The sequence below is a fragment of the Xiphophorus hellerii genome, chromosome 14 (assembly GCF_003331165.1).
Source record: "Xiphophorus hellerii strain 12219 chromosome 14, Xiphophorus_hellerii-4.1, whole genome shotgun sequence".
NCBI lineage: Eukaryota > Metazoa > Chordata > Actinopteri > Cyprinodontiformes > Poeciliidae > Xiphophorus > Xiphophorus hellerii.
The window spans coordinates 25,195,320-25,217,838 of NC_045685.1; the positions used below are offsets into that span (position 1 = coordinate 25,195,320).

A 22,519-nucleotide genomic window follows, 5' to 3' on the forward strand; every position below is an offset into this window, starting at 1 on the left:
TTCCCTGTTCATATACAATATGTTTATACTCTTAAATCAGTCAGTCAATGCCTTTTTTCTGTGATCTTTAAGGAAACAAAAGGGGGAAAAAAAACTTTTGTCAGGCTAAAAATTTAAGTACTGACATCTTTAAATGATATACTGGTTTTGTACCAGTACCAGTACCAGATAACTCGCTGTAAAACACCCTTCGCATTGCTAATGTTCTTTCATTTCCACGTCTTTGATATGTTTTGGTGAATTACCACATTTTGTTGGTATTCAGCAGAAGTGAAGTTGACAGAAAAATATGTTCACACTTTGGACAACTTTTCACACCGTGTGTGTGTGTGTGTGCAGATAGCTTAGCAGTTTACATGTATCTTAGTGGGACCTTTAAGCAACTGAAAGAAACGTTGTGTAACTCACCAATGGAGGAACTGGAAGGTGTGAGGTTGTGGTCCTTCAACAAAGTTTTTCTGCTCTTGGTACAGAGATGGTATAACTTTTCAAAAGATTTTGTATTAGTGTGTATTAGGGGAAGTATGTTGTGCAAGAATGAGTTATCATGCTTGAGTGTGTGTATGTGACTGAGTGAAGCTGAGGCTGTGCAGCGAGAAATAAACCCAACAAACCTACGGGTTGTCTCAACCATCTTTATTAGCTTACCATCAGTTGTTGAAATCAGAATGATCACATTTTATAAATACTCAGAATATTCTTAATGGTTCTCTGCATGTATTCATGAGCACATGGATTAATTAAAACAATGGTTCAGTCTTATAGAATGGTAAATGTGTTTGATCGTTTGCAGCAGTCAGTAGCTATAATTACAAGAGACATGAAATGATCACCAATGAACAGAACAAAATAATAGAAAAACATAATAGTCATGATTCTGTGAAAATATTGAACCAGCATACATTGAAGGTATCAGTTTTGTTAAGTACAGTAATGTTTCCACACCTAAACACATGGACAAATATATTGCTTTTGTTTTGTTACTTTATGAGCTTGAGTTTTTCCTGACAATTTATGAGAATTAATTCCTATCATATCTACTGATTCAAAATCAAACTTTAGAAAGGCAGGCAGAAAATAATACATTTTATTTGAGGGCGCCTTTCAAAACTCAAGGTCACAAAAACAAACCTGCCACTTTTATCACTGTGCATACGCATATGCAGCTGAATTTAAAACCTCTAAAATCTGAAAAAAATTCAGATTTTTTCATTAATTTCTACAATCAAGTTGATCCTTATCCAACGAAATAGTGACTGATGTCTCAGTGTCACTATTTGAGTTTGACAAACTCGGTTGAATCCCCATTAAAGAAAGGCCCAACTCCAGCATAGAGAGGCTGAGTGAATCTGGTCTGGACTCTGTGGAGGAGAGTCATGGTTTCAGAGATGCTGTAGAAAGACAGAATACCTGCTCTGTGATCCAGGTACACTCCTATTCTGGAGGAAACTGGACCTGATACTGGAGTTTGAACTTTGTTGTGCAAAAATGTGTAACTGTCTGTGTCACAACTAAATGACCAAGATTTGTCATTGACTCCAAATAAACATTCATTTGAACCTCCTCTGCTGATGTTCTTGTATGAAACTGCTACATTAACTCCTCCTTCTCTCCACTCCACCTCCCAGTAACAACGTCCAGTCAGACTCTCTTTGCTCAGAACCTGAAATGAATCTGTGAATCTGCCTGGATGATCAGGATATGACTGTTCTTCTTTCATTGCTGTGACTTTTTTGTTCGCCTCAGATAATAACAGAAATCTGTTTGCTGTGTTTGGATCCAGAGTGATTTCTTGTGAATATTTTAAGAATCCAGCTCTGGTCTTTGGTTCTGGTTCTGAGAGCAAAACATCCACTTCAGTGATCGTCAGTGAGATGTTTGTCCATGTGTCTTTCAGAATGTCCTCCAGTAAATATGTAATCTCTGACACAGCTGTTGTCACGTCCTCAAAGTATCTCAGAGGACGGATGTTGATGCTGGATGAGTGTGTAGACTCACTGAGTGCTGGCAGTGAGGGGTAGTTGAGGAGAAACTGGTTGTGATCCTCTGTGTGTGAGAGCTGCTCCAGCTCAGCGTCTTTCCTCTTCAGCTCAGTGATCTCCTGCTCCAGCTTCTCCTGAACATCTTTGACTCGACTCACTTCAGTTTCCTGCTGGGATCTGATCTGCTGCTTCACATCAGAGCTTCTTTCCTGGAGGAGATGGATCAGCTCAGTGAAGATCTTCTCACTGTCCTTCACTGCTTTATCAGCAGAGACATTGATGGCCTCCACCTCCTGTTGAAGCAGCTTCACATCTTTCTCTTGGTCCTGGATTCTCTCCTGGATTTGTTGTCGACTCTCCTGGAGCTTCTTCTGCTTCTCAGCCCTTTCTGCTGCAGCTGGGACGGTTTCATGGTCTTTATGTTCATCCATTAAGCAGAGATAACAGATACACTGCTGATCTGTGCGGCAGAAGATCCTCATTACCTCCTCGTGATGTGGGCAGATGTTGTCCTGAAGTTTCTTGGAGGGATCCCCCAGTTTGTGTTTCTGTAGTGTAGGTACCTCATAGTGAGGTTGGACATGACTCTGACAATAAGACACCAAACATACCAGACAGGATTTGACAGCTTTAATTTTCCTCCCAGTGCAAACATCACAGGCCACATCTTCAGGTCCAGCATAGCAGTGATCAGCTGGTGCAGCTTGAAGTCCAGTCTTCTTCAGATCCTCCACCAACTCTGCTAACATGATGTTTTTCTTTAAGATAGGCCTTGGTATGAAAGTCTCTCTACACTGAGGGCAGCTGTGGTTTCTCCTCTCATCTTCTCCATCCCAGTGGTCTTTAATGCAGTACATACAGTAACTGTGTCCACAGGGCACAGTCACTGGGTCCTTCAGTAGATCCAAACAGATCGAACAAGAGTATTTTGCTGATTCCATGAGATTTCCTTGCTGTGCCATTTCACTTTTGAATGTCTATAGTTCTTTCTCCTTGTTTATCAACAAGCCAAATAAGGATTTTTCTTTCTTCTTTACTCACTGATTTGCAGCAGGTTAACTTGTCGGTTCTTGATCTTGATTCAACAGTGATTCTGAATTTGTCTGATCTGAGAATAAAAGAACCAAGAAATAAACTGTTAGGCTGTCAGTGTTTGAAACAATTGGAGTGGTTATCACTGCATGTGTTATTAAAGAGCTGTTTAGTGCCACTATACAGCGGCGCTAATCTTAAGACTTCTCTGTTGAACGTATGACTCTATAAATCCTCCGTGAGTAACTTTTTAAGCAGTAATCTGATGAAGTATTTTAAAGGTCTTGGACAGTTTTATCTGTGATGTATGAGAAATCAAAACAAGAAGAAAATTTCATGTTTACCTTGAGTCACGTCTTTAACCTGCTAAACTGGTTAGGGTTGGACTGATGTCTAGCACCTTCCTCCAGGTTATAACCCAGATGTATAAATGATCCAATTACTCTCCCTTTTTCTTTACTCACTGATTCCCAATGTCTCTTCTCTATGATTGTGACTTTAACTGGTTCCCTTCCTGTCTGCCCTGGCCGGATCAGTCTTCATATGTATCCTGTGTGATTCCTCCCCATCTTTCACAACCACTTAAGATGTTGTACAAGCCTCTCAACGGAGTGTATTGTACACAAGCAATTTGATAAATAACGGACTGAACTCATTGATTACCCAATGGACAAACCTTGCAAACTCCAAACAATGTCTTAACCACCAGTGTACCAGTAGACATGACATCTATCCCACAGCTGCATGATCCTGAGCAGCGCCAGCAGCGTATGCATCAACCTTTGGACTGGAATGACCAGCCCGGTTTTCTCGGAAGAATGGGCACAAATTGAAGAAGTGAGTAATGGTACAGCTCTCATCAACATTTGGCTGGAACTATAGTTCTGCCCCGGATTGTGTAAAACACCATATTATTCTAGCTCGGATACGTCTTTTGATTGCATTAATTGTAATTCCCAAAGGTTGTGCATGTTTTTAAAACAACAACAAAAAAACTAAACAAGGCTAAGGTTAGCGCCTGAAATCATATGAATCATTTGAAACAAATATCTATCCCGTCAGACTCAACCTGCATCTGCAACTTTTGTGTTCCCTTTCTGTATTTAGTTAACTCAGCAGTGGTTTCATGTGCTAATTCTCAAACTGCAGCATGTAGAGACTGAGTGAATATGGTCTGAACTCTGTCAGTATGAAACTTTTCCTACAATGAGGGCAGCGGGGGACTCTCCTCTGATCTTCTTGTCCCCAAAAGTCTTAAACACAAGTCACAGTAGCTGTGTCCAAGTGGAATAGGAATCGATTACATCTGTTTAAATTGAGTATATTTAGACAGATGGAGCAATAAACTTTTTCTGAATACATCTGATTTCCTCTCTGAGCCATTTTGCTTCTCAAAAACACTGAATCTGTCAAGTTTCTATTGATTCTGTAGTTGTGTCTCAAGAAGCCAAACACCAGTTTGTTACTTACTGATCAGCAGCAGTTGTTCAGCTCAGTGATCCTACCAGTCATAAAGCTGTCAGATGTGAAATGAGAGGAACCAGGAAATGTAGCAGCAGAGCTGAACTGTGTGTTTAATAGAAGGAATAACGTAACAGCCATTGTTGGGAGGGGCAGAGGATCTACAAACACGTTAGACTGCTGCTGTATTTCTTATTCTTACTTCTTCATACTTCACTTCTGAGTCTCATGGAAGTCATCAGTTCCTGGTTTTTTTTGTTGTCATTCTGAATCCACAGCTCTTCTGTAAAATCGCTGATTACAATTTCTCCAAAATGCCTCTTAAAAATTACACTTAACTTCTCTAATAATCTCTTCTCTAATAGCTGATAGATGATGAACACTAGCACCATGACTGAATTATGAATATATGGGATGTAACTGTTTACATCCAGCACTGCCATGAATTTTAATGACTTATCGTGGGAACTAGCTTATTCATGTTTGATTTTAATGTATTTCTTATTTAATGGAATAAAATGAAAAAAATTTTTTGACATTAGCAAAATACAGACAAAGATTTGCACACATTTGTAATGGAAATGCAGCTAGTTTCTGCATTCCAGCTTAAAGAATAAGCTTTTCCTGGCTTATTCATAATTTTGCAGAAGGAAACTTTGAATTATAGATTCTCCTAACAGAAACGATGTCTCTGATTCAGTTCCTGGGATCATAGATAATGTATTAAGGGAACATAAGGATCCACTTAAATAGAAAATCATTTTGCAGAATCCATCAGATTTCCTCGCTTTGCCTCTTCAGCTTCCATCAAAACCTTTGCCCAAGTTTCAGTTTCCTCATATCAAACGTTTGCCTCTCTGAGTCAGACCTCAGAGCTATAAACTCACAGAAAGAAGTGTGAGTTTTTAAATTCTCATCTGTGTTCTTGGAAAAAGTAGATAACTTTGTGCTAAATTTAATAGTCTTTAAGTATTTAATATTTCTGAAATAAAATTAGCTGGAAATCTAGTTGGGATTTAGAGAACATGTTAATAATTTTCCTATGCAATTATGTAGCTATGTAGACTATAGTTATTCATAGTCTAAGCCAGACCTTTGTTGCACAGTCAGTTTTAATAATTACACCCCCCTCTTCCAAACCTCAGAGATCCGAAACCACATGGTAAGCAATAAGTTACACATCTTGGTGTCGCCCTGGATTCAGGTTTTAGCAAACATCAACCGCCTTTTGCAGAGATGTGTCTGGACTTGCCCCTTGTCTGTGCCATGGATTTGCCTGAGGGATTTCCCTGTGATAATCTTTTTTCCTTTGAAAAGATGCTTAAATTTATTATTATTGCTGTTACCACAGTAGTTAAAACACCTCTTAACTACTTGCAGCAAATTTTATGCTTATCTGTAAGAGAACTCCAAGTCCTTCCCCTTTCTCTGGTTTCGCTTGCTGCAGCATGACAAGTTGCTCAGCTAGATTCAGTCAGGGTGAGTCACAAACAAGAAGCAGTGCTGAGAAAGGGGCAGGCGTCAGAGACAGACAGAGAAAAATTACTGTTTTTCATTGGCAAATATACATTTTACAATATCCATCCTGCCAGTTTCAGCACTAGCTGTCAATTTGTCTTTTTCTGTTTCCACCTGTCCTGTTGCAGCACTTCAGACATAACATAATAAGCTGGTTGCCTTCATGTCCCAGGACTGTTTTACTCTACAAAACGTGTATCTGGAAATGGCCTCCTTATTTACTAAATTAAGAGTTTATTCGGGATCAAAGGCTGGCCACATTAATGCAATAATAACCTGTGTTTGCATGTTGTTAAAAAGGAGAGAATAGCAAGCCTGCTGCTCCAGAACACCACTGCAGTTCAGTGAAATCTATTTAAATAATCTTTAAATTTTGGTAGTACACTAATCTCAATTTACTCTGAATTTTGTCTCTAAAATCAAAATTTTGTATTTAAATTAGGACCTGTAGTTTTATCCATAAGATAGTATTTAGAAGTTTATTTAATCAATAAAAAAGGCAGCGGTGAGAGATAAATGCATACTGCTTTTTAAAACATTTCCTGGAAACAGCAGGAAGCATAATCTCATTGTAACTTTTAAATACTTTCTCAAGAAAATATATTAATAAACCCTCATATCATCTCAATGTTTGGCTATATTATCTTGACATCATCTAGTACAGCAGAAATAGATGGCACCCATATAGGCTATGTTTCCTTCACACTCTACACACATCAGTCAATTTAATTCAGTTTAATAAAATAGCACCGATTCACAACAAATCTTAAGGCAAGTTACAAAACAGATTCCGATTCATATTCAGTCCAATCTTACAAACATTCCAGTTACAAAACATTGCAGTTACAAAACATTGCAGTTAATTTCAGTTTAGTAAGGCAGCTGACGTGATTTTTTTTTAGCAATCCTTCATGATGAGCATGTATTTGGCAAAAGTGAAAATATAAAACTCCTTTTCCTCCTTTAAATAAATATCCAGCACAACAGAGGCTGGGGATTCACCTGCACCACCTGTGTGTGAGACTAATGGTTCAAAAATGCAGCGTGTCAAAAACACATTGTGGCTTATGAATCTGGAAGTTTTGACCCACATCAGCAGACCAGTTGCATTCACTGACTTGCATTTGTGTTTGGTAAAAAGGATACTGAAGTGCTTTCTGTGGAAAAGATAGAATTCAATTTGCGTACTTAAGAATCAGTGACATGACAGACAAAAAATGAACATTTACACAACTCCTGCCCTCATTGTTCTGACTCCAAATTTACAGATAAAACTGTATATATTTTTTGCCATGTGTCTGCATAGCCCAGTCAGTTAAAAATGACAATTAGAATGTCCTTAAGTGTTTTTACATTTTAACATTTTTGTGTAATGATCTTTATATGAAATTCATGAATATTAACTGCATTGCCCTGTCATCATGTCATCAAGACTAGAACAGAGCTAAAGGTAACTTAGAAAAATTGTGGATTTAATTCCAGCTTCTCAGTGTGACTTTGGGTGCATGGATACTTAGTGTTAAACTGTTTTGAGCTGTTAGTTTGACAAGAAAAAAGTTTTGTTATGTATGTTCAGTTACTCTATTTAACCGCGATAAACTCAGCAGTTCCTTGATTAAACAGCCAAATCCCAGCATACAGAGGCTGAGTGAATCTGGTCTGGACTCTGTGGAGGAGAGTCATGGTTTCAGAGACGCTGTAGAAAGACAGAATACCTGCTTTGTGATCCAGGTACACTCCGACTCTGGAGGAAACTGGACTTTTAATGGAAGTACTTACTTTGTTGTGCCAGAATGTGCAACATTTACTGCCACAACGCAGTGCCCAAGATTTGTCATTAAATCCAAGCTTAGATTCATCTAATCTTCCTGTTCTGCTGATATTCTTGTATGAAACTGCTACTTCAACTCCTCCCTGACTCCACTCCACCTCCCAGTAACAACTTCCAGTCAGACTCTCTCTGCTCAGGACCTGAGACCAGCCAGTGAATCTTTCTGGATGATCAGGATGAGGTTGATGCCTTAATGATACTTTTCTGTTTCTCTGAAGCAGTGCCAAACTTTGATGTGCTGTATTTGGATCCAAAGTTATTTCTGTTGAATATTTCAAGAATTCATCTCTGGTCTTTGGTTCTGGTTCTGACAGTAGAACATCAACCTCACTGAATTTCTGAGAGTTGTTTGTCCATGTGTCTCTCAGGATGTCCTGTAGTTTGTCTCTGAGCTCTGACACAGCTGCTGTCACGTCCTCAAAGTGTCTCAGAGGACGGATGTTGATGCTGGATGAGTGTGTAGACTCACTGAGTGCTGGCAGTGAGGGGTAGTTGAGGAGAAACTGGTTGTGATCCTCTGTGTGTGAGAGCTGCTCCAGCTCAGCGTCTTTCCTCTTCAGCTCAGTGATCTCCTGCTCCAGCTTCTCCTGAACATCTTTGACTCGACTCACTTCAGTTTCCTGCTGGGATCTGATCTGCTGCTTCACATCAGAGCTTCTTTCCTGGAGGAGACGGATCAGCTCAGTGAAGATCTTCTCACTGTCCTCCACTGTTTTATCAGCAGAGACATTGATGGCCTCCACCTCCTGTTGAAGCAGCTTCACATCTTTCTCTTGGTCCTCTATATTCTGCTGGATTTGTTGTCGACTCTCCTGGAGCTTCTTCTGTTTCTCAGCCCTTTCTGTTGCAGCTGGGACTGTTTCATGGCCTTTATGTTCATCCATAGTGCAGAGATAACAGATACACTGCTGATCAGTACGACAGAAGATCTTCATCACCTCATCATGATGAGAGCAGATGTTCTGCTGAAGGTTAGTAGACGCTTCAACCAGATTATGTTTTTTAAACGTAGGTGATTCATAGTGAGGTTGAAGGTGATTTTGGCAATAAGAAACCAAACAGACCAGACAGGACTTGACAGCTTTCATCTTTCTCCCAGTGCAGAAATCACAGGCCACATCTTCAGGTCCAGCATAGCAGTAGACAGCTGGTGCAGTTTGGAGTCCAGTCTTCTTCAGGTCCTCCACCAATTCTGACAGCATGATGTTTTTCTCCAGGTTAGGCCTTGGTATGAACTCTTTCCTGCACTGAGGGCAGCTATTGATTTTCCTCTGATCTTCTCCATCCCAGTGGCATTTAATACAGTTCATGCAGTAACTGTGTCCACAAGGAATAGTCACCGGATCCTTCAGTAGATCGAAACAGATGGAGCAAGAGTATTTAGATGAATCCATGTTTATTCCTCGCTGCTCTGCGTACTCAGCAGTTGTCAGTTCCTGCTTTTTACAGTACAGCAATTCTACCAAGCCCTCACCTTTAAATGGGAGGAACCAGGAAATAACTTGTCAGACTGTCAGATCTGAACTTTGTGTTGCAGAGAAGGGAGTGGTTCTCTCTGTTTGCTTTACGACAGGTCAAAGTCAAGTTTGAGTTTACAGTAGAAACATACATTTATCTCACTTTCACCTGCTATCTCCAGAAGTATTCAATCAGTTTTCAGGCTTTGTTGTATTTATCTCACAAAATCATTTGTGTGTGTTAATGTTACAGATCAAGTAAAAGGCATTTCTACTGGAAGTACATTGCACTGCTTTAGCTTGTCTACACCACCAGCTGCTGCTGTCTTGGTTTAAAGGATTTTATGTTGTGTAAAACTCATATTTGGATGTCAGCTTCTTCTGCTGAAATATGTATTTTATATTCAAGTTTATTTTTACTTCATTATTTTGTCACTCTAAGTACCAGAACCCGTATATTCATCTAGTTGGTCTTTTTGACGACCAACAAAAATATGCTGCAATACTCTTAGTATAATTTTCAGTTCTCTAACTGTTGTTAATTACTCACAGAATGATTTTTTCAAGCCTCGATTTTTATTGATCATGATGATTTTATGCTTACAGCTAACAAAAAACATGACATTTAAGATTAGAATATTATATCAGGCAAAACAAACATTCTAATACAGAAATATGGACTTAATGAAAAGTACGTCTAACACCCAATTAAAGATTATTGTCAAAATGGTACTTTTAATGAGACAAATGAGCCTCATCTGAACACATATTGTTGAATTTGACTATGTGTTTTTGAAAACAAGTATTTGTATTCAACAATCTACTAAGTGCATTAAAACATGATGTATTTTTAACAACAAACTTGGTTGGAAGACTTATATGAGATCTGCAACAAACATGTATTAATTCAGTGCAGAACTTGTATGAAGTTATCAAAAATAATTGTGAAGGGAAATTAGGAATTCAATGAATACAGATGCTTTTAAATTTAGTCCAACCCAAAGATCCTGCATCAGCCAATCACTTCCTGGTTCTCTTAGTGTGACACTTAATACACAGAAACCTGCCGTCCAGAGGATAACCTTGATATTTATCTACTTCAGATGAAAATGGATGAGCACAGTCCTCACATTGGTAACACTCGATGTGGTAGTTCTTTCCCAGAGCCACCAGTTTTACCCTTTCCTCACTGCCCGGAGCCAGAACAATGGGTTCTTTACAGGTTTCACACTGAGGAGAGAAATGCTTGTGGTAATCCTGTACGCAGTAGGGCTTGTTGTCTTCACCTGCAATAAATGGGAGTCCATCCAGTGTGCAGGAGCAGGTGCTGCACAGGAAGCATCGGACATGGAAGCACTTTCCCATGGCCTTCAGGATATGGTCAGTGATTTTCTCTCCACATTGAGAGCAGGAAGCCAGGGAAGTCACATAGCAACGTTTACATTCTGGTGAGCCTTCCTTGTCATAAAACTGCATGCCCTGCAAGGGGCGGTGACAGTTCATGCAGCAGAAACAGCTGGGGTGGAAGGCTTTGCCCATTGCCTTCAAAGCTGGCTGAGTGCTGGACAAATCCTTGCCACATTTCCCACAAATCTTTGTTGGAATGGAGGTGGGAACAGGTGCTGGTTTGTCTTTGTTGAAGTTTTTGATCAATTTCTTCATGTTTGGAGAGACACCACCAACTGGGACTGGGTCTGGACCAGGAGGTAACGGCACTGATAAAGGTCTGCTCTTCACCCTCTTTTTGTCAGAGGAGGGAAGTGACGCCTCACTGTCCTCCTCTGCTTTATCATCAGAGACGCTGATGCCTCTCATCTTCTGCGGAAGCAGTTTCACATCTTTCTCTCGGTTCTGAAGTCTCTGCTTGAGTTGTTGTCGCATTACTTCAAACTCCGGCTTCTCTGTCCTTTCTGCTGCATTTGGATCTCTTTTATATTTATCAAATAAAATTTTCCTCACCTCATCATGACGAGAGCTGAAGTTCTGCTGGGGCTTTGCTGAAACTTCAACAAGTTTATGTTTACTAAAAGTAAAAGACTCATAATGAGGTTGGATGTGTTTCTCACAAAACGAGGCTAAGCAGACCAGACAGGACTTTACAGCTTTCATCTTCCTCCCACTGCAGACATCACAGGCCACATCTTCAGGTCCAGCATAGTAGTGATCAGCCGGAGCCGCTTGTAGTCCAGTCTTCTTAAGATCCTCCACCAACTCTGCTATCACAATGTTTTTCACCAGGCCAGGCCTCATTGTGAACTTTTTCCTGCACTGAGGGCAGCTGTAGACTCCTTTCCGATCTTCCCGATCCCAGCAAGATTTGATGCAGTTCATACAGTAGCTGTGTCCACAGGGGATAGTCGCCGGACTCTTCAGGAGATCCAAACAAATACAACAAGTTAATTTAGCAGAATCCATCTGATCTTTCTGCTGCAGAGTTTCAGTAATACTGTGTGACTCTTCCTTTAGGGAAATGAACATGTCACACGTACCTTTGCTGGAGCTGCTATCAGCCACTCCCTTCTGTTTAACTGACAGATGGGAGTGGCTTTTATTGCTGTTATTAGTACTCTGGAGGACAGAGGTTGTTGTTGCAGAGTGAACTCCATGATAAGGTAGTGGTTAATGAAGAGGTATTGATGGAAAATTATACACCTGATGCCTTAAAATCACTAGGTCACATTCATCCTTTTAATTTCATTTTATTCATTGCTTTATAATTGGGGAAACTTACAACAAATGTCTTAAGGTACTTTTTAAAAGACAAACAGACTTAAAACTACATAATCAATCCATTCAAATAGATTCAAATGCAGTAAAATGCATTTCAGTATTTAGAACCACTTTGATATTATGATTAATTTTCTTGAAGGTTGCATGGGGAAAGAAGTTATATAATTATGACGTGTAAAACCAGTTTTCTCTCTGTTACTCTTGGATTAATGAGCTTTCCCTCAGAGTTATGTGTCCTGTCTTGCTAAAATCTCCGCCCAGTTCAACGTTGGATATTTTCTGTGTTAAGTTTTATCATGTGGACTCCACAGTGGTGCAGTGGGTAGCATTGTTGTCTTGCAGCAAGAAGGTCCTGGGTTCAATTCCCGGCCCGGGGTCTTTCTGCACAGAGTTTGCATGTTCTCCCTGTGCATGCATGAGTTCTCTTTGGGTACTCCGGCTTCCTCCCGCAGTCCCTAGGTGTGAATATGTCACTGGTTCATTTATGCTGTTCTGACTCTATTTGACTTTAATGAACTCAGCAAAATCTGCCTCATCAAACAGTCGGATCCCAGCATATAGAGGCTGAGTGAATCTGGTCTGGACTCTGTGGAGGAGAGTCATGGTTTCAGAGACGCTGTAGAATGACAGAATACCTGCTTTGTGATCCAGGTACACTCCTAGTCTGGAGGAAACTGGACCTGATACTGGAGTTTCAATGTTGTTGTGATAAAAAGTGTAAATGTTTCTGTTGCAATATAATGACCAAGATTTGTTATTAAATCCAAATGCACACTTATCTGACCTTCCTTCTCTGCTGATGTTCTTGTATGAAACTGCTACAGCAACTCTTCCTCCTCTCCTCTCCACCTCCCAATAACAATGTCCAGTCAGACTCTCTCTACTCAGAACCTGATTATAATCAGTGAATCTGTCTGGATCACTGAAATGATACCGCAATACAGAAGATGAGGGAAGTTTTGATGTTACTTTTCTATTTCCATCTGATAAAAACAGCTTCCTGTGTGCTGTGTTTGGATCCAGAGTGACTTTTTGTGAATATTTTAAGAATTCAGCTCTGCTCTTTGGTTCTGGTTCTGACAGTATAACATCCACTTTAGTGACCTTCAGTAAAATGTTTGTCCATGTGTCTCTCAGGACGTCCTGCATTATGTCTCTGAGCTCTGACACAGCTGCTGTCACGTCCTCAAAGTGTCTCAGAGGACGGATGTTGATGCTGGATGAGTGTGTAGACTCACTGAGTGCTGGCAGTGAGGGGTAGTTGAGGAGAAACTGGTTGTGATCCTCTGTGTGTGAGAGCTGCTCCAGCTCAGCGTCTTTCCTCTTCAGCTCAGTGATCTCCTGCTCCAGCTTCTCCTGAACATCTTTGACTCGACTCACTTCAGTTTCCTGCTGGGATCTGATCTGCTGCTTCACATCAGAGCTTCTTTCCTGGAGGAGACGGATCATCTCAGTGAAGATCTTCTCACTGTCCTCCACTGCTTTATCAGCAGAGACATTGATGGCCTCCACCTCCTGTTGAAGCAGCTTCACATCTTTCTCTTGGTCCTGGATTCTCTGATGGATTTGTTGTCGACTCTCCTGGAGCTTCTTCTGCTTCTCAGCTCTTTCTGTTGCAGCTGGGACTGTTTCATGGCCTTTATGTTCATCCATAGTGCAGAGATAACAGATACACTGCTGATCAGTACGGCAGAAGATCTTCATCACCTCATCATGACGAGAGCAGATGTTCTGCTGAAGTTTAGTAGACGCTTCAACCAGATTATGTTTTTTAAATGTAGGTGATTCATAATGAGGTTGAAGGTGCTTTTGGCAATAAGAAACCAAACAGACCAGACAGGATTTGACAGCTTTCATCTTCCTCCCACTGCAGAAATCACAGGCCACATCTTTAGGTCCAGCATAGCAGTGATCAGCTGGAGCAGCGTGGAGTCCAGTCTTCTTCAGATCCTCCACCAAATCAGCTAACATGATGTTTTTCTCCAGGACAGGCCTTGGTATGAACTCTTTCCTGCACTTAGGGCAGCTGTGAATTTTCCTTTGATCTTCTCCATCCCAGTGGCATTTAATACAGTTCATACAGTAGCTGTGTCCACAGGGAATAGTCACCGGATCCTTCAGTAGATCCAAACAGATGGAACAGGAGTATTTAGCTGACGCTGTCTGATTTCGTCTCTGTGCCATTTCACCTTTGTACGTCGGTAGTAATCCTTTCCTTTTTTGCAAATAGATGTGCTGCAAAATAAACCAAACCAGAATTTGTGTCTTTCTCACTGAACTTCAGCAGGTTGATTTGTCGACTCCTCAACTTCACAATGCAGTGGGTTGGACTGTGTCTGAGGTTTAAATGAAAGAACCAGGAAATAAACTGTTAAACTGCCTTTTTTTCAAAATGGGAGTGGTGTCATGCCATATTTCAATCCAGGTGAAAGATCATTTTAAATCTGCAGCATTAGCATACACTGGTGCCAACTTCATCTTCAATCTTAATACTTGACTGTTAAACATACAGTATTTACCTCATTTCTTTATGTAACTTGGGGTCTGATCTAATGAAGTATTGAAAAGGTTTTGGACACTTATCTGTGTTGCCTGAGGAAGGCAAATAACACAGATTTCATGCTTGAAATACGTGTCATGATGTTTTTAACCTGCTAAACTGGTTGGTTTTCTATAGGAAACACAAACGTATAAACTTCAACTTTAATTTGATTATGGGCTAATCTTAAGGCTCTCCCTTTTCTATTTTAATTAAAGAAATAAATATGAGCTCTTCAACCCATTAAGTCACTAAGAAACAATTTATAAGATTTTTATTTGCAGAGTAGATTGAAATTATCCGAGACAGAGAATCCATTGCAAGGTCAAATTACAAATGAGGCAGTTAAGCAAAGATTATAGACAGAACATTTAGGAAATTATACACAATAAATAAATTCTAGACTGTTCTAGAAATCCACTAATAAAGAAACATAAAACTGTAGTTTTCAGTCGCTACAATTTTCTCCCTTTTTGACCAGAAGGATGCAGTTAATATATGGCTTTTTTCAGTGGGTTTCAAAAGTCTGGACCTCTGCGTGATGAAAAGGATAACAAGCTCAAGACCAAAGTGACATTATGAGTGGCGATGAAAGAGAAACAGAGGAAGAGTGTGTGAGGCCGGAGAAGCCTGCAGGATATTATGGGAGGACACGAACAAAAGCCGCCAGCGCACCTGATCAACATGAATGCAACCACATTCCCCAAAGCACATCATGCGTGTGGTGCACAAAACCAACACGATGCACCTGACCCACATAAATACAGGACACATGCGTGGGATGCACTTGGCATATAGAAAATGCAGCATTGCGTTTTCTATATGCCAAGTGACGGTCAGTTCCTAAGCAGTAGTAGGTGAAGCGACAATATTTGCTTCATTTCTGGTCTTTTTGAGAAACATTTCAGTGACACTTACCTGTTTGAAAGTCTGTTTATTTTTGTTATCTTTATTTAGTCATCTAGTCAAATGTAACTTTAGCTTCCCATAAGCTAAAGTTACATTTAGCTTATGGGAAAATCACCAGCCAGCAAATAAACAAAAGTAGGCTTTTGTATTTTGGGATGTAAAGTACTTTGTTTACATCCAAAACAAAAGTTTTTGTTTAGGATGTAAACAAAGGTTTTTGTTTAGGATGTAAATGCACCCACCCCCACAGATGTAAACAGATATTTTTTCCGTACTTTGGTTGATGATAAATTTTTCATTTTCAAACATTTCCTTAGATATTCTGGGGTCTGGTTCTGCTGTAGCTGGGACTGGTTCATGACCTTTAAATTCAGCCATAGTGCAGAAATAACAGATACACTGATGATCAGTACGACGGAGGATCTTCATCACCTCATCATGACGATGGCAGGTTTAGGGTTAGGAGAAACCTGAAGCAGTTGGTGCAAGTTAGATGGTTAGTTAGATGGCTTAATAACCAAATGCAGTGCTGTGTGACAGACATCAACCAAGCTGTACTGTTTGTAACCAACAGGAAAATTTAACTGCAGTAGCAACTGTTCAACCAAAGAGGGCAGCACTGAGATGTTTTTTGGCAAACTATTGCAGAATTAAACAAGTTGCAATGATAAGAGTACAATTTGCACAATAACAAAAATAGTCAACTTAAGGCCCAATTTATACAGCTTCTCTGCAAAAAATGTTAAGTTTTAATTTAGTTACTCTTTAAAAAATCTCCTCACTCTTGAATGTCATCATTCACTCTCCATTCCTCTAACATGAACCTTCTTCATATTCCCAGGATTTGCACCCACAACATAATCAACTGGGCTGTTTCCTGCCCTGTACCTCAACTGAAATACACTGTTTTTTCTTTGTATAAAGTGTTTTTCCATGTTCTCCCTTTAAACAAAACATCCTGTTTTAATACTTAATCTGTAAGGTTCCTGTTGTATTTTATTATACTTGCATTTTTATTTGCATTTGATTGTTGAACATATTTACTGAAGATTTCAGTAAATATGAAGTGCATTATCAATAAAATTTATTATTATTATTATTGTTATTATTATTATTAAAGTTAATGCGGTAATTGTGTTCACAGGTAATAGTCACCAGATCCTTCAGTAGATCCAAACAGATCTGATTCCTCTCTGAGTTTTTCCCTTCTCACCAACTCTGAATGTCTCAGGTTTTTCTTCCTGATATGTCCTATAAGCAGTTAAACTCCAGTTTGTTACTTACTGATCTGCAGCAGTTTGTGCGATAAACTCAGTGATTCTACTGATTTTAAAGCTTTCAGAGGAGTGACCCAAAAGAACCAGGAAATGCAGCAGCAGAGCTGAACTCGGTGTTGAACGCAAGGGAGGAGTTTAACCGGAGCTGCGGTTGGGAGGGGCAAATTATCTGCAAAGACTTCAGACTGCTGCTGCATTTCTCACGTCATTTCTTGCGTTTTAAACATTTTACTTCAGACTTTGGTCTCCAGTTGACCATTTTCTGTATATTTATTTTTATACAGCATTGCTCTTACTAAATAACACATAAAAAGTCCATCCAACCAGTCAACTTCAACTTACTAGTAAAATTGGTTAAAAACTTTTCTTTCTAAGGAAACCCAACAGATTACATCAAACCACTGACTTGCAGCAATAACTTCTCATTAATGAGCATTTAGCAACCAGACTGTTGATTGCATTGTGCTGCTGGCTTTGCAGAAATCTCTCTGAGCATATATGTAGCGACAGCAAACAGGAAAACTCATAAAGGCAATAAACCAGAACCAGAACTGGTCTAGGAGAGCCTTCTATGTGAAAGAAAAGTAAGAAGTTAATGGCTGCATTAGCCTCCTTTAGCTAACATTCTGTTACTAGCTATAGCTAATTTATTAGCTAAAGCTAGCATGCTATCTAACTTTACATGACAATTTTTATCTGCAATAACTAACATGCTAATTTTACAGCTGGTTGTAATGTGAAATGTTGAAGTGGTGTCTGTACTTTAGCAGGTAGATGAGTGGTAAACAAGGTGGAGACTCATTACTTTCTGTGGAGACTTTTATTAGCATTACAGTTGTAAGTATAAAGCAACAAGAAAATATTTGATTAAAGTATAAACTTACTAAAATGAAAAACGTCTTCAAATCATTTGTACACATTGGAGGAAATAAGAAAAAATATTTGACATACTGAAAATATGATCATAAATTCTAACCTGTTAAATTTGAACAAGAATATTTGAGTAAGACATAGTACTTTATATAATTAATGTAGCCTATTTAAGAACAATTAATTTTTACACACTTTTCAAAATCTACATTAACACTGACATAGGACTGTAAATTAAAACATTTTCCTTCATTGATTTTTGTTTTCAGCAGATGTGAATATTTCAAAGCAGAAATATTGTTGAAGTTTTTCTCTTTTCTACTGTTTAAAAGTAAATGAAAATGTACATAATCTATTGAAAGTTATCTTTCATTCTGTATCATAGCTAAGTATTTTGTTGCGATTCGTTGAGTTATTCTTCTACTCGGCTATTTTGAACTTTGCACAGTCTCCCAGATCAAAAAGTCGGACCCCAGCATACAGAGACTGAGTGAATCTGGTCTGGACTCTGTGGAGGAGAGTCATGGTTTCAGAGACGTTGTAGAAAGACAGAATACCTGCTCTGTGATCCAGGTACACTCCTATACTGGAGGAAACTGGACCTGGTACTGGAGTTTTAACTCTGTTGTGTAAAGATGTATAACCCTTTGTGTAACAACTTAACACCCAAGATTTGTCATTGAATCCAAACACACATTCATCTGAAGTCCCGTCTCTGCTGATGTCCTTGTAGGAAACAGCAACATGGATTGCTTCAGCTCTCCACTCCACCTCCCAGTAACAACGTCCAGTCAGACTCTGGATGCCCAAAACTTGATCATAAAATGTAAATCTGTCGGGATGATGAGAGAAAGATTGTTGTTGTTTCATTATTGTTACTTTTTTGTTCCCCTCAGTTAATAACAGATGTGTGTGTGCTGAGTTTGGATCCAGAGTTATTTCTGTTGAATATTTCAAGAATTCATCTCTGGTCTTTGGTTCTGGTTCTGACAGTAGAACATCAACCTCACTGAATTTCTGAGAGATGTTTGTCCACGAGTCTCTCAGGATGTCCTGTAGTTTGTCTGTGAGCTCTGACACAGCTGCTGTCACGTCCTCAAAGTGTCTCAGAGGACGGATGTTGATGCTGGATGAGTGTGTAGACTCACTGAGTGCTGGCAGTGAGGGGTAGTTGAGGAGAAACTGGTTGTGATCCTCTGTGTGTGAGAGCTGCTCCAGCTCAGCGTCTTTCCTCTTCAGCTCAGTGATCTCCTGCTCCAGCTTCTCCTGAACATCTTTGACTCGACTCACTTCAGTTTCCTGCTGGGATCTGATTTGCTGCTTCACATCAGAGCTTCTTTCCTGGAGGAGACGGATCAGCTCAGTGAAGATCTTCTCACTGTCCTCCACTGCTTTATCAGCAGAGACATTGATGGCCTCCACCTCCTGTTGAAGCAGCTTCACATCTTTCTCTTGGTCCTGGATTCTCTGATGGATTTGTTGTCGACTCTCCTGGAGCTCCTTCTGCTTCTCAGCTCTTTCTGCTGCAGCCGAGACTGTTTCAAATTCATTCATTAAGATCTTCATCATGTCATCATGAAGAGAACTGAGGCTCTCATGGAGTTTCTTGGAGGGGTTGAAAAGTTGGTGTTTTTTCAGTGCAGGCACCTCATAGTGATGTTTAATATGAGTCTGACAGTAAGAAACTAAACACACCAGACAGGACTTGACAGCTTTCATCTTCTTCCCAGTGCAGACGTCACAGGCCACATCTTCAGGTCCAGCATAGCAGTGATCAGCTGGAGCAGCTTGGAGTCCAGTTTTCTTCAGATCCTCCACCAACTCTGCTAACAGCACATTTTTCACCAAGACAGGTCTCAGTTTGGATTTCTGTCTGCACTGAGGGCAGCTGTAGATTCCCCTCTGATCGTCTCCATCCCAGAAGTCTTTAATGCAGTTCATGCAGTAGCTGTGTCCACAGGGAATAGTCACCGGATCCTTCAGTTGATCCAAACAGATGGAACAGGAGAATGTTATGGAATCCATCTGATTTCCTGGCTGCTCCATTTCAGTTCCGAGTAACACTGGAATCTTTCAAATCAAATTAAAGTGTAACAGAAGCAGCCAAATCCTCGTCTTTTCTATTTGCTGTGCTCCTGAACTCTACCTGACGCTGAATATTCTGATCCTTTGTCTTTCAGATTGTTTAAGGGGAAGAACCAGGAAATGGGCTGTTTGAACCTGACTCTGTTTTTGAGTGGTTGAACTGGTTATACTGGATCTTTCTTCCCTGGAAATGAAAGTGTTTAGTCCACAGTTGTTCTAATCATTTAAAACTTTGGTTCTTCACCCAGTCAGGCAACAATGATACAGCAAGAAGGTTAATGTGTCTGTAGATCCCTTTTTATTAAAAAACAGTAAAAACAAAGCCCCGGTTTACAGATAAGCTGTTTCATTCATATTTTGAATAAGTTCCAGCTTCAGAAACCTTTACCCTGGTTTCTGTCTTTTACTACCATCTAGTGTTTAGAGGTACTACTTACATGTTACAAAAAGTTGTAAAAAGAAAGTGTTTTCTAAGTGTCAGAGGCAGATTATGCATGTTTGTTGACAACAGCTTGACAACCAACATCGGGATCTGTGAAGCTGACCGCTCTGAATATCATGAGAACTTGACTGTATCCTTCAACACCCATTTACGTTTCAGCATGGGGGTTGAAGTTGTTAGAGAATGTGTCACAGCAAATAAGTTTCCAGAAGGGTATACCGCTCTAGAGTTATTATTCACAAAAGTTTTTTTGTTTTTACTTTTGATCCCTTCCACCTGGAGGTCAAAGGTCACAGAAAGGCTATTGCTTCACATTACAAGCCCCAGCACCATATTTGTGAATTTCAATCTGATTGAACCAGTGATCTCCTGCTCCAGCTTCTCCTGAACATATTTGACTCGACTCACTTCAGTTTCCTGCTGGGATCTGATCTGCTGCTTCACATCAGAGCTTCTTTCCTGGAGGAGACGGATCATCTCAGTGAAGATCTTCTCACTGTCCTCCACTGCTTTATCAGCAGAGACATTGATGGCCTCCACCTCCTGTTGAAGCAGCTTCACATCTTTCTCCTGGTCCTGGATTCTCTGATGGATTTGTTGTTGACTCTCCTGGAGCTTCTTCTGCTTCTCAGCCCTTTCTGCTGCAGCTGGGACTGTTTTATGGCCTTTATGTTCATCCATAGTGCAGAGATAACAGATACACTGCTGATCAGGACGACAGAAGATCTTCATCACCTCATCATGACGAGAGCAGATATTCTCTTGAAGATTCTTGGAGGGATTCACTAATTTGTTTCTTCAGTCCAGAGACAGCATAGTGAGATTTGAGGTGATTCTCACAATAAGAAACTAAACAGACCAGACAGGACTTGACAGCTTTCATCTTCCTCCCAGTGCAGACATCACAGGCCACATCGTCAGGTTCAGCACTGATGATGCTGGACCTGACGACTACCACTACATAACCACTACATAAGAGTAGTGGTTTTCACCGGCGGCCGGAGCCTCCCACTTATCCTACACCTCTCATGTCTCTTCACAATGCTAGACTAGAGTCAAGCTCAACAGGGTCTTCTTTCCCCGCTGATTCTGCCAAGCCCGTTCCCTTGGCTGTGGTTTCACTGGATGGGAGTTAGGGACAGTGGGAATCTCGTTCACTCCACTAAATCCTCCACTAACTCTGATAACCTGATGTTCTGATAGCATGATGTTTTTCACCAGGACAGGCCTCAGTATGAAGGTCTGTCTGCACTGAGGGCAGCTGTGGATATTACTCTGGTCTTCTCCATCCCAGTGGTATTTAATACAGTACATACAGTAGCTGTGTCCACAGGGAATAGTCACCAGATCCTTCAGTAGATCCAAACAGATGGAACAAGAATATTTACCAGAAAACATCTCATTTCTTCTCTGAGCCATTTCACTTCTCCACAACACTTCATGTCTCTTGTTTATGTTCCTCCTGTAGATGTCTCCCATAAGAACCTAAATACCAGGTTGTTGCTTCCTGCAGTAGTGTGTCTGGTCGGCTCAGTGGTTCTACCAATACTAAAGCTTTCGGACAAGTGAAACATCAAGAACCAGAAAATGCAGCGGCAGTGCTGAACTTTGTGTTCAGTGGAAGAGAGGAACTTAACAGCAGGTGTTGTTGGGAGCAGCAGAGGATTTCCAAAGACTTCTGATTGCTGCTGCATTTCTCACTTTACTTTATGCTTTTTAAAACTTTTTATTTGAGACACTCACTTTGGCCTCCAGTTGACCATAATCAGTGTTATTATCATTTATATATTCAGAATTGTTCCTACAATTTGCATGCATTGCAAGCAGTATTGATATTAATTTGTGTGAATAAATTTACCAACTCTGCAGTTGTGAAATATTTGTTGTGTAGTATAGCTGTTAGTAAATTATTTACTTGAGAATGTTTTTACATTTGAGGCCTCTGAGCTATATCTTTCTGTTGCGTGAAAATATTAAATCATTAAAAAAAGCACACCTCACACTGAAAATATGAATCGTACTGTAACAGATTTATCAAGCAGCTTTGCAAATAATATCACATTTTGTGAAACTGACTGTCCCAAACAGTATGAGATCTTGACTGTATCCTTTGACCCCCGTTATTTTGTGTGGGCCAGACTACTGTTTATCAGCGGAGTTCATAATTGATAACTAGTGTTAGGGGAAATGAATCAAGTTTTTGGAGTGAGAGAGTGGGACTAGGGAGGGTCCAATGCCATTATACCAGGTGCAGCTTTACAAGTCCACTCATGCCTTTGTAGTCAACTCCTGGGCCCAATCAGTTTTGGGGAAAGGTCCTTAGGGGTTACCAGAAGATCAACAATTATGTGCACTGAAATTGAGATGGTCAGAGTTGGCCTCAAGT

General features: G+C 40.1%; 4 protein-coding genes across 5 annotated transcripts; all 4 read right to left on the minus strand.

The window, feature by feature from the left end:
• Positions 1-619: 619 nt before the first annotated feature.
• LOC116733332 (tripartite motif-containing protein 16-like) lies at positions 620-4,588 on the minus strand. Of its 2 annotated transcripts, none has more exons than XM_032584141.1 (2): positions 4,485-4,588; positions 620-3,090 (listed from the first exon to the last, which is right to left on the minus strand). In XM_032584141.1, exon 2 carries the CDS (start codon positions 2,942-2,944, stop codon positions 1,274-1,276), a length of 1,671 nt encoding a protein of 556 aa, XP_032440032.1. In that variant the 5' UTR covers positions 2,945-3,090; positions 4,485-4,588; the 3' UTR covers positions 620-1,273. The 2 variants fall into 2 exon arrangements, with proteins under 2 accessions (XP_032440032.1, XP_032440033.1); XM_032584142.1 differs by lacking the exon at positions 4,485-4,588 and adding an exon at positions 3,359-4,011.
• A 2,682-nt stretch (positions 4,589-7,270) lies between these two features.
• LOC116733337 (tripartite motif-containing protein 16-like) lies at positions 7,271-9,546 on the minus strand. The gene has a single exon (XM_032584146.1). It carries the CDS (start codon positions 9,216-9,218, stop codon positions 7,575-7,577), a length of 1,644 nt encoding a protein of 547 aa, XP_032440037.1. The 5' UTR covers positions 9,219-9,546; the 3' UTR covers positions 7,271-7,574.
• A 120-nt stretch (positions 9,547-9,666) lies between these two features.
• Positions 9,667-14,560, minus strand: LOC116733327 (tripartite motif-containing protein 16-like). The gene has a single exon (XM_032584135.1). The coding sequence runs from the start codon at positions 14,193-14,195 to the stop codon at positions 12,510-12,512; it is 1,686 nt and encodes a 561-aa protein (XP_032440026.1). The 5' UTR covers positions 14,196-14,560; the 3' UTR covers positions 9,667-12,509.
• Positions 14,561-17,930: 3,370 nt separating this feature from the next.
• LOC116733339 (tripartite motif-containing protein 16-like) lies at positions 17,931-19,807 on the minus strand. Its single transcript, XM_032584150.1, has one exon. The coding sequence runs from the start codon at positions 19,650-19,652 to the stop codon at positions 18,027-18,029; it is 1,626 nt and encodes a 541-aa protein (XP_032440041.1). The 5' UTR covers positions 19,653-19,807; the 3' UTR covers positions 17,931-18,026.
• Positions 19,808-22,519: the final 2,712 nt, after the last annotated feature.

Excerpts from the sequence above, each read along its gene's own strand:
- LOC116733339 (XM_032584150.1), bottom strand. The coding sequence starts at position 19,652 with ATGGAGCAGCCAGGAAATCAGATGGATTCCATAACATTCTCCTGTTCC.
- LOC116733332 (XM_032584141.1), bottom strand. The coding sequence starts at position 2,944 with ATGGCACAGCAAGGAAATCTCATGGAATCAGCAAAATACTCTTGTTCG.
- LOC116733337 (XM_032584146.1), bottom strand. The coding sequence starts at position 9,218 with ATGGATTCATCTAAATACTCTTGCTCCATCTGTTTCGATCTACTGAAG.
- LOC116733327 (XM_032584135.1), bottom strand. The coding sequence starts at position 14,195 with ATGGCACAGAGACGAAATCAGACAGCGTCAGCTAAATACTCCTGTTCC.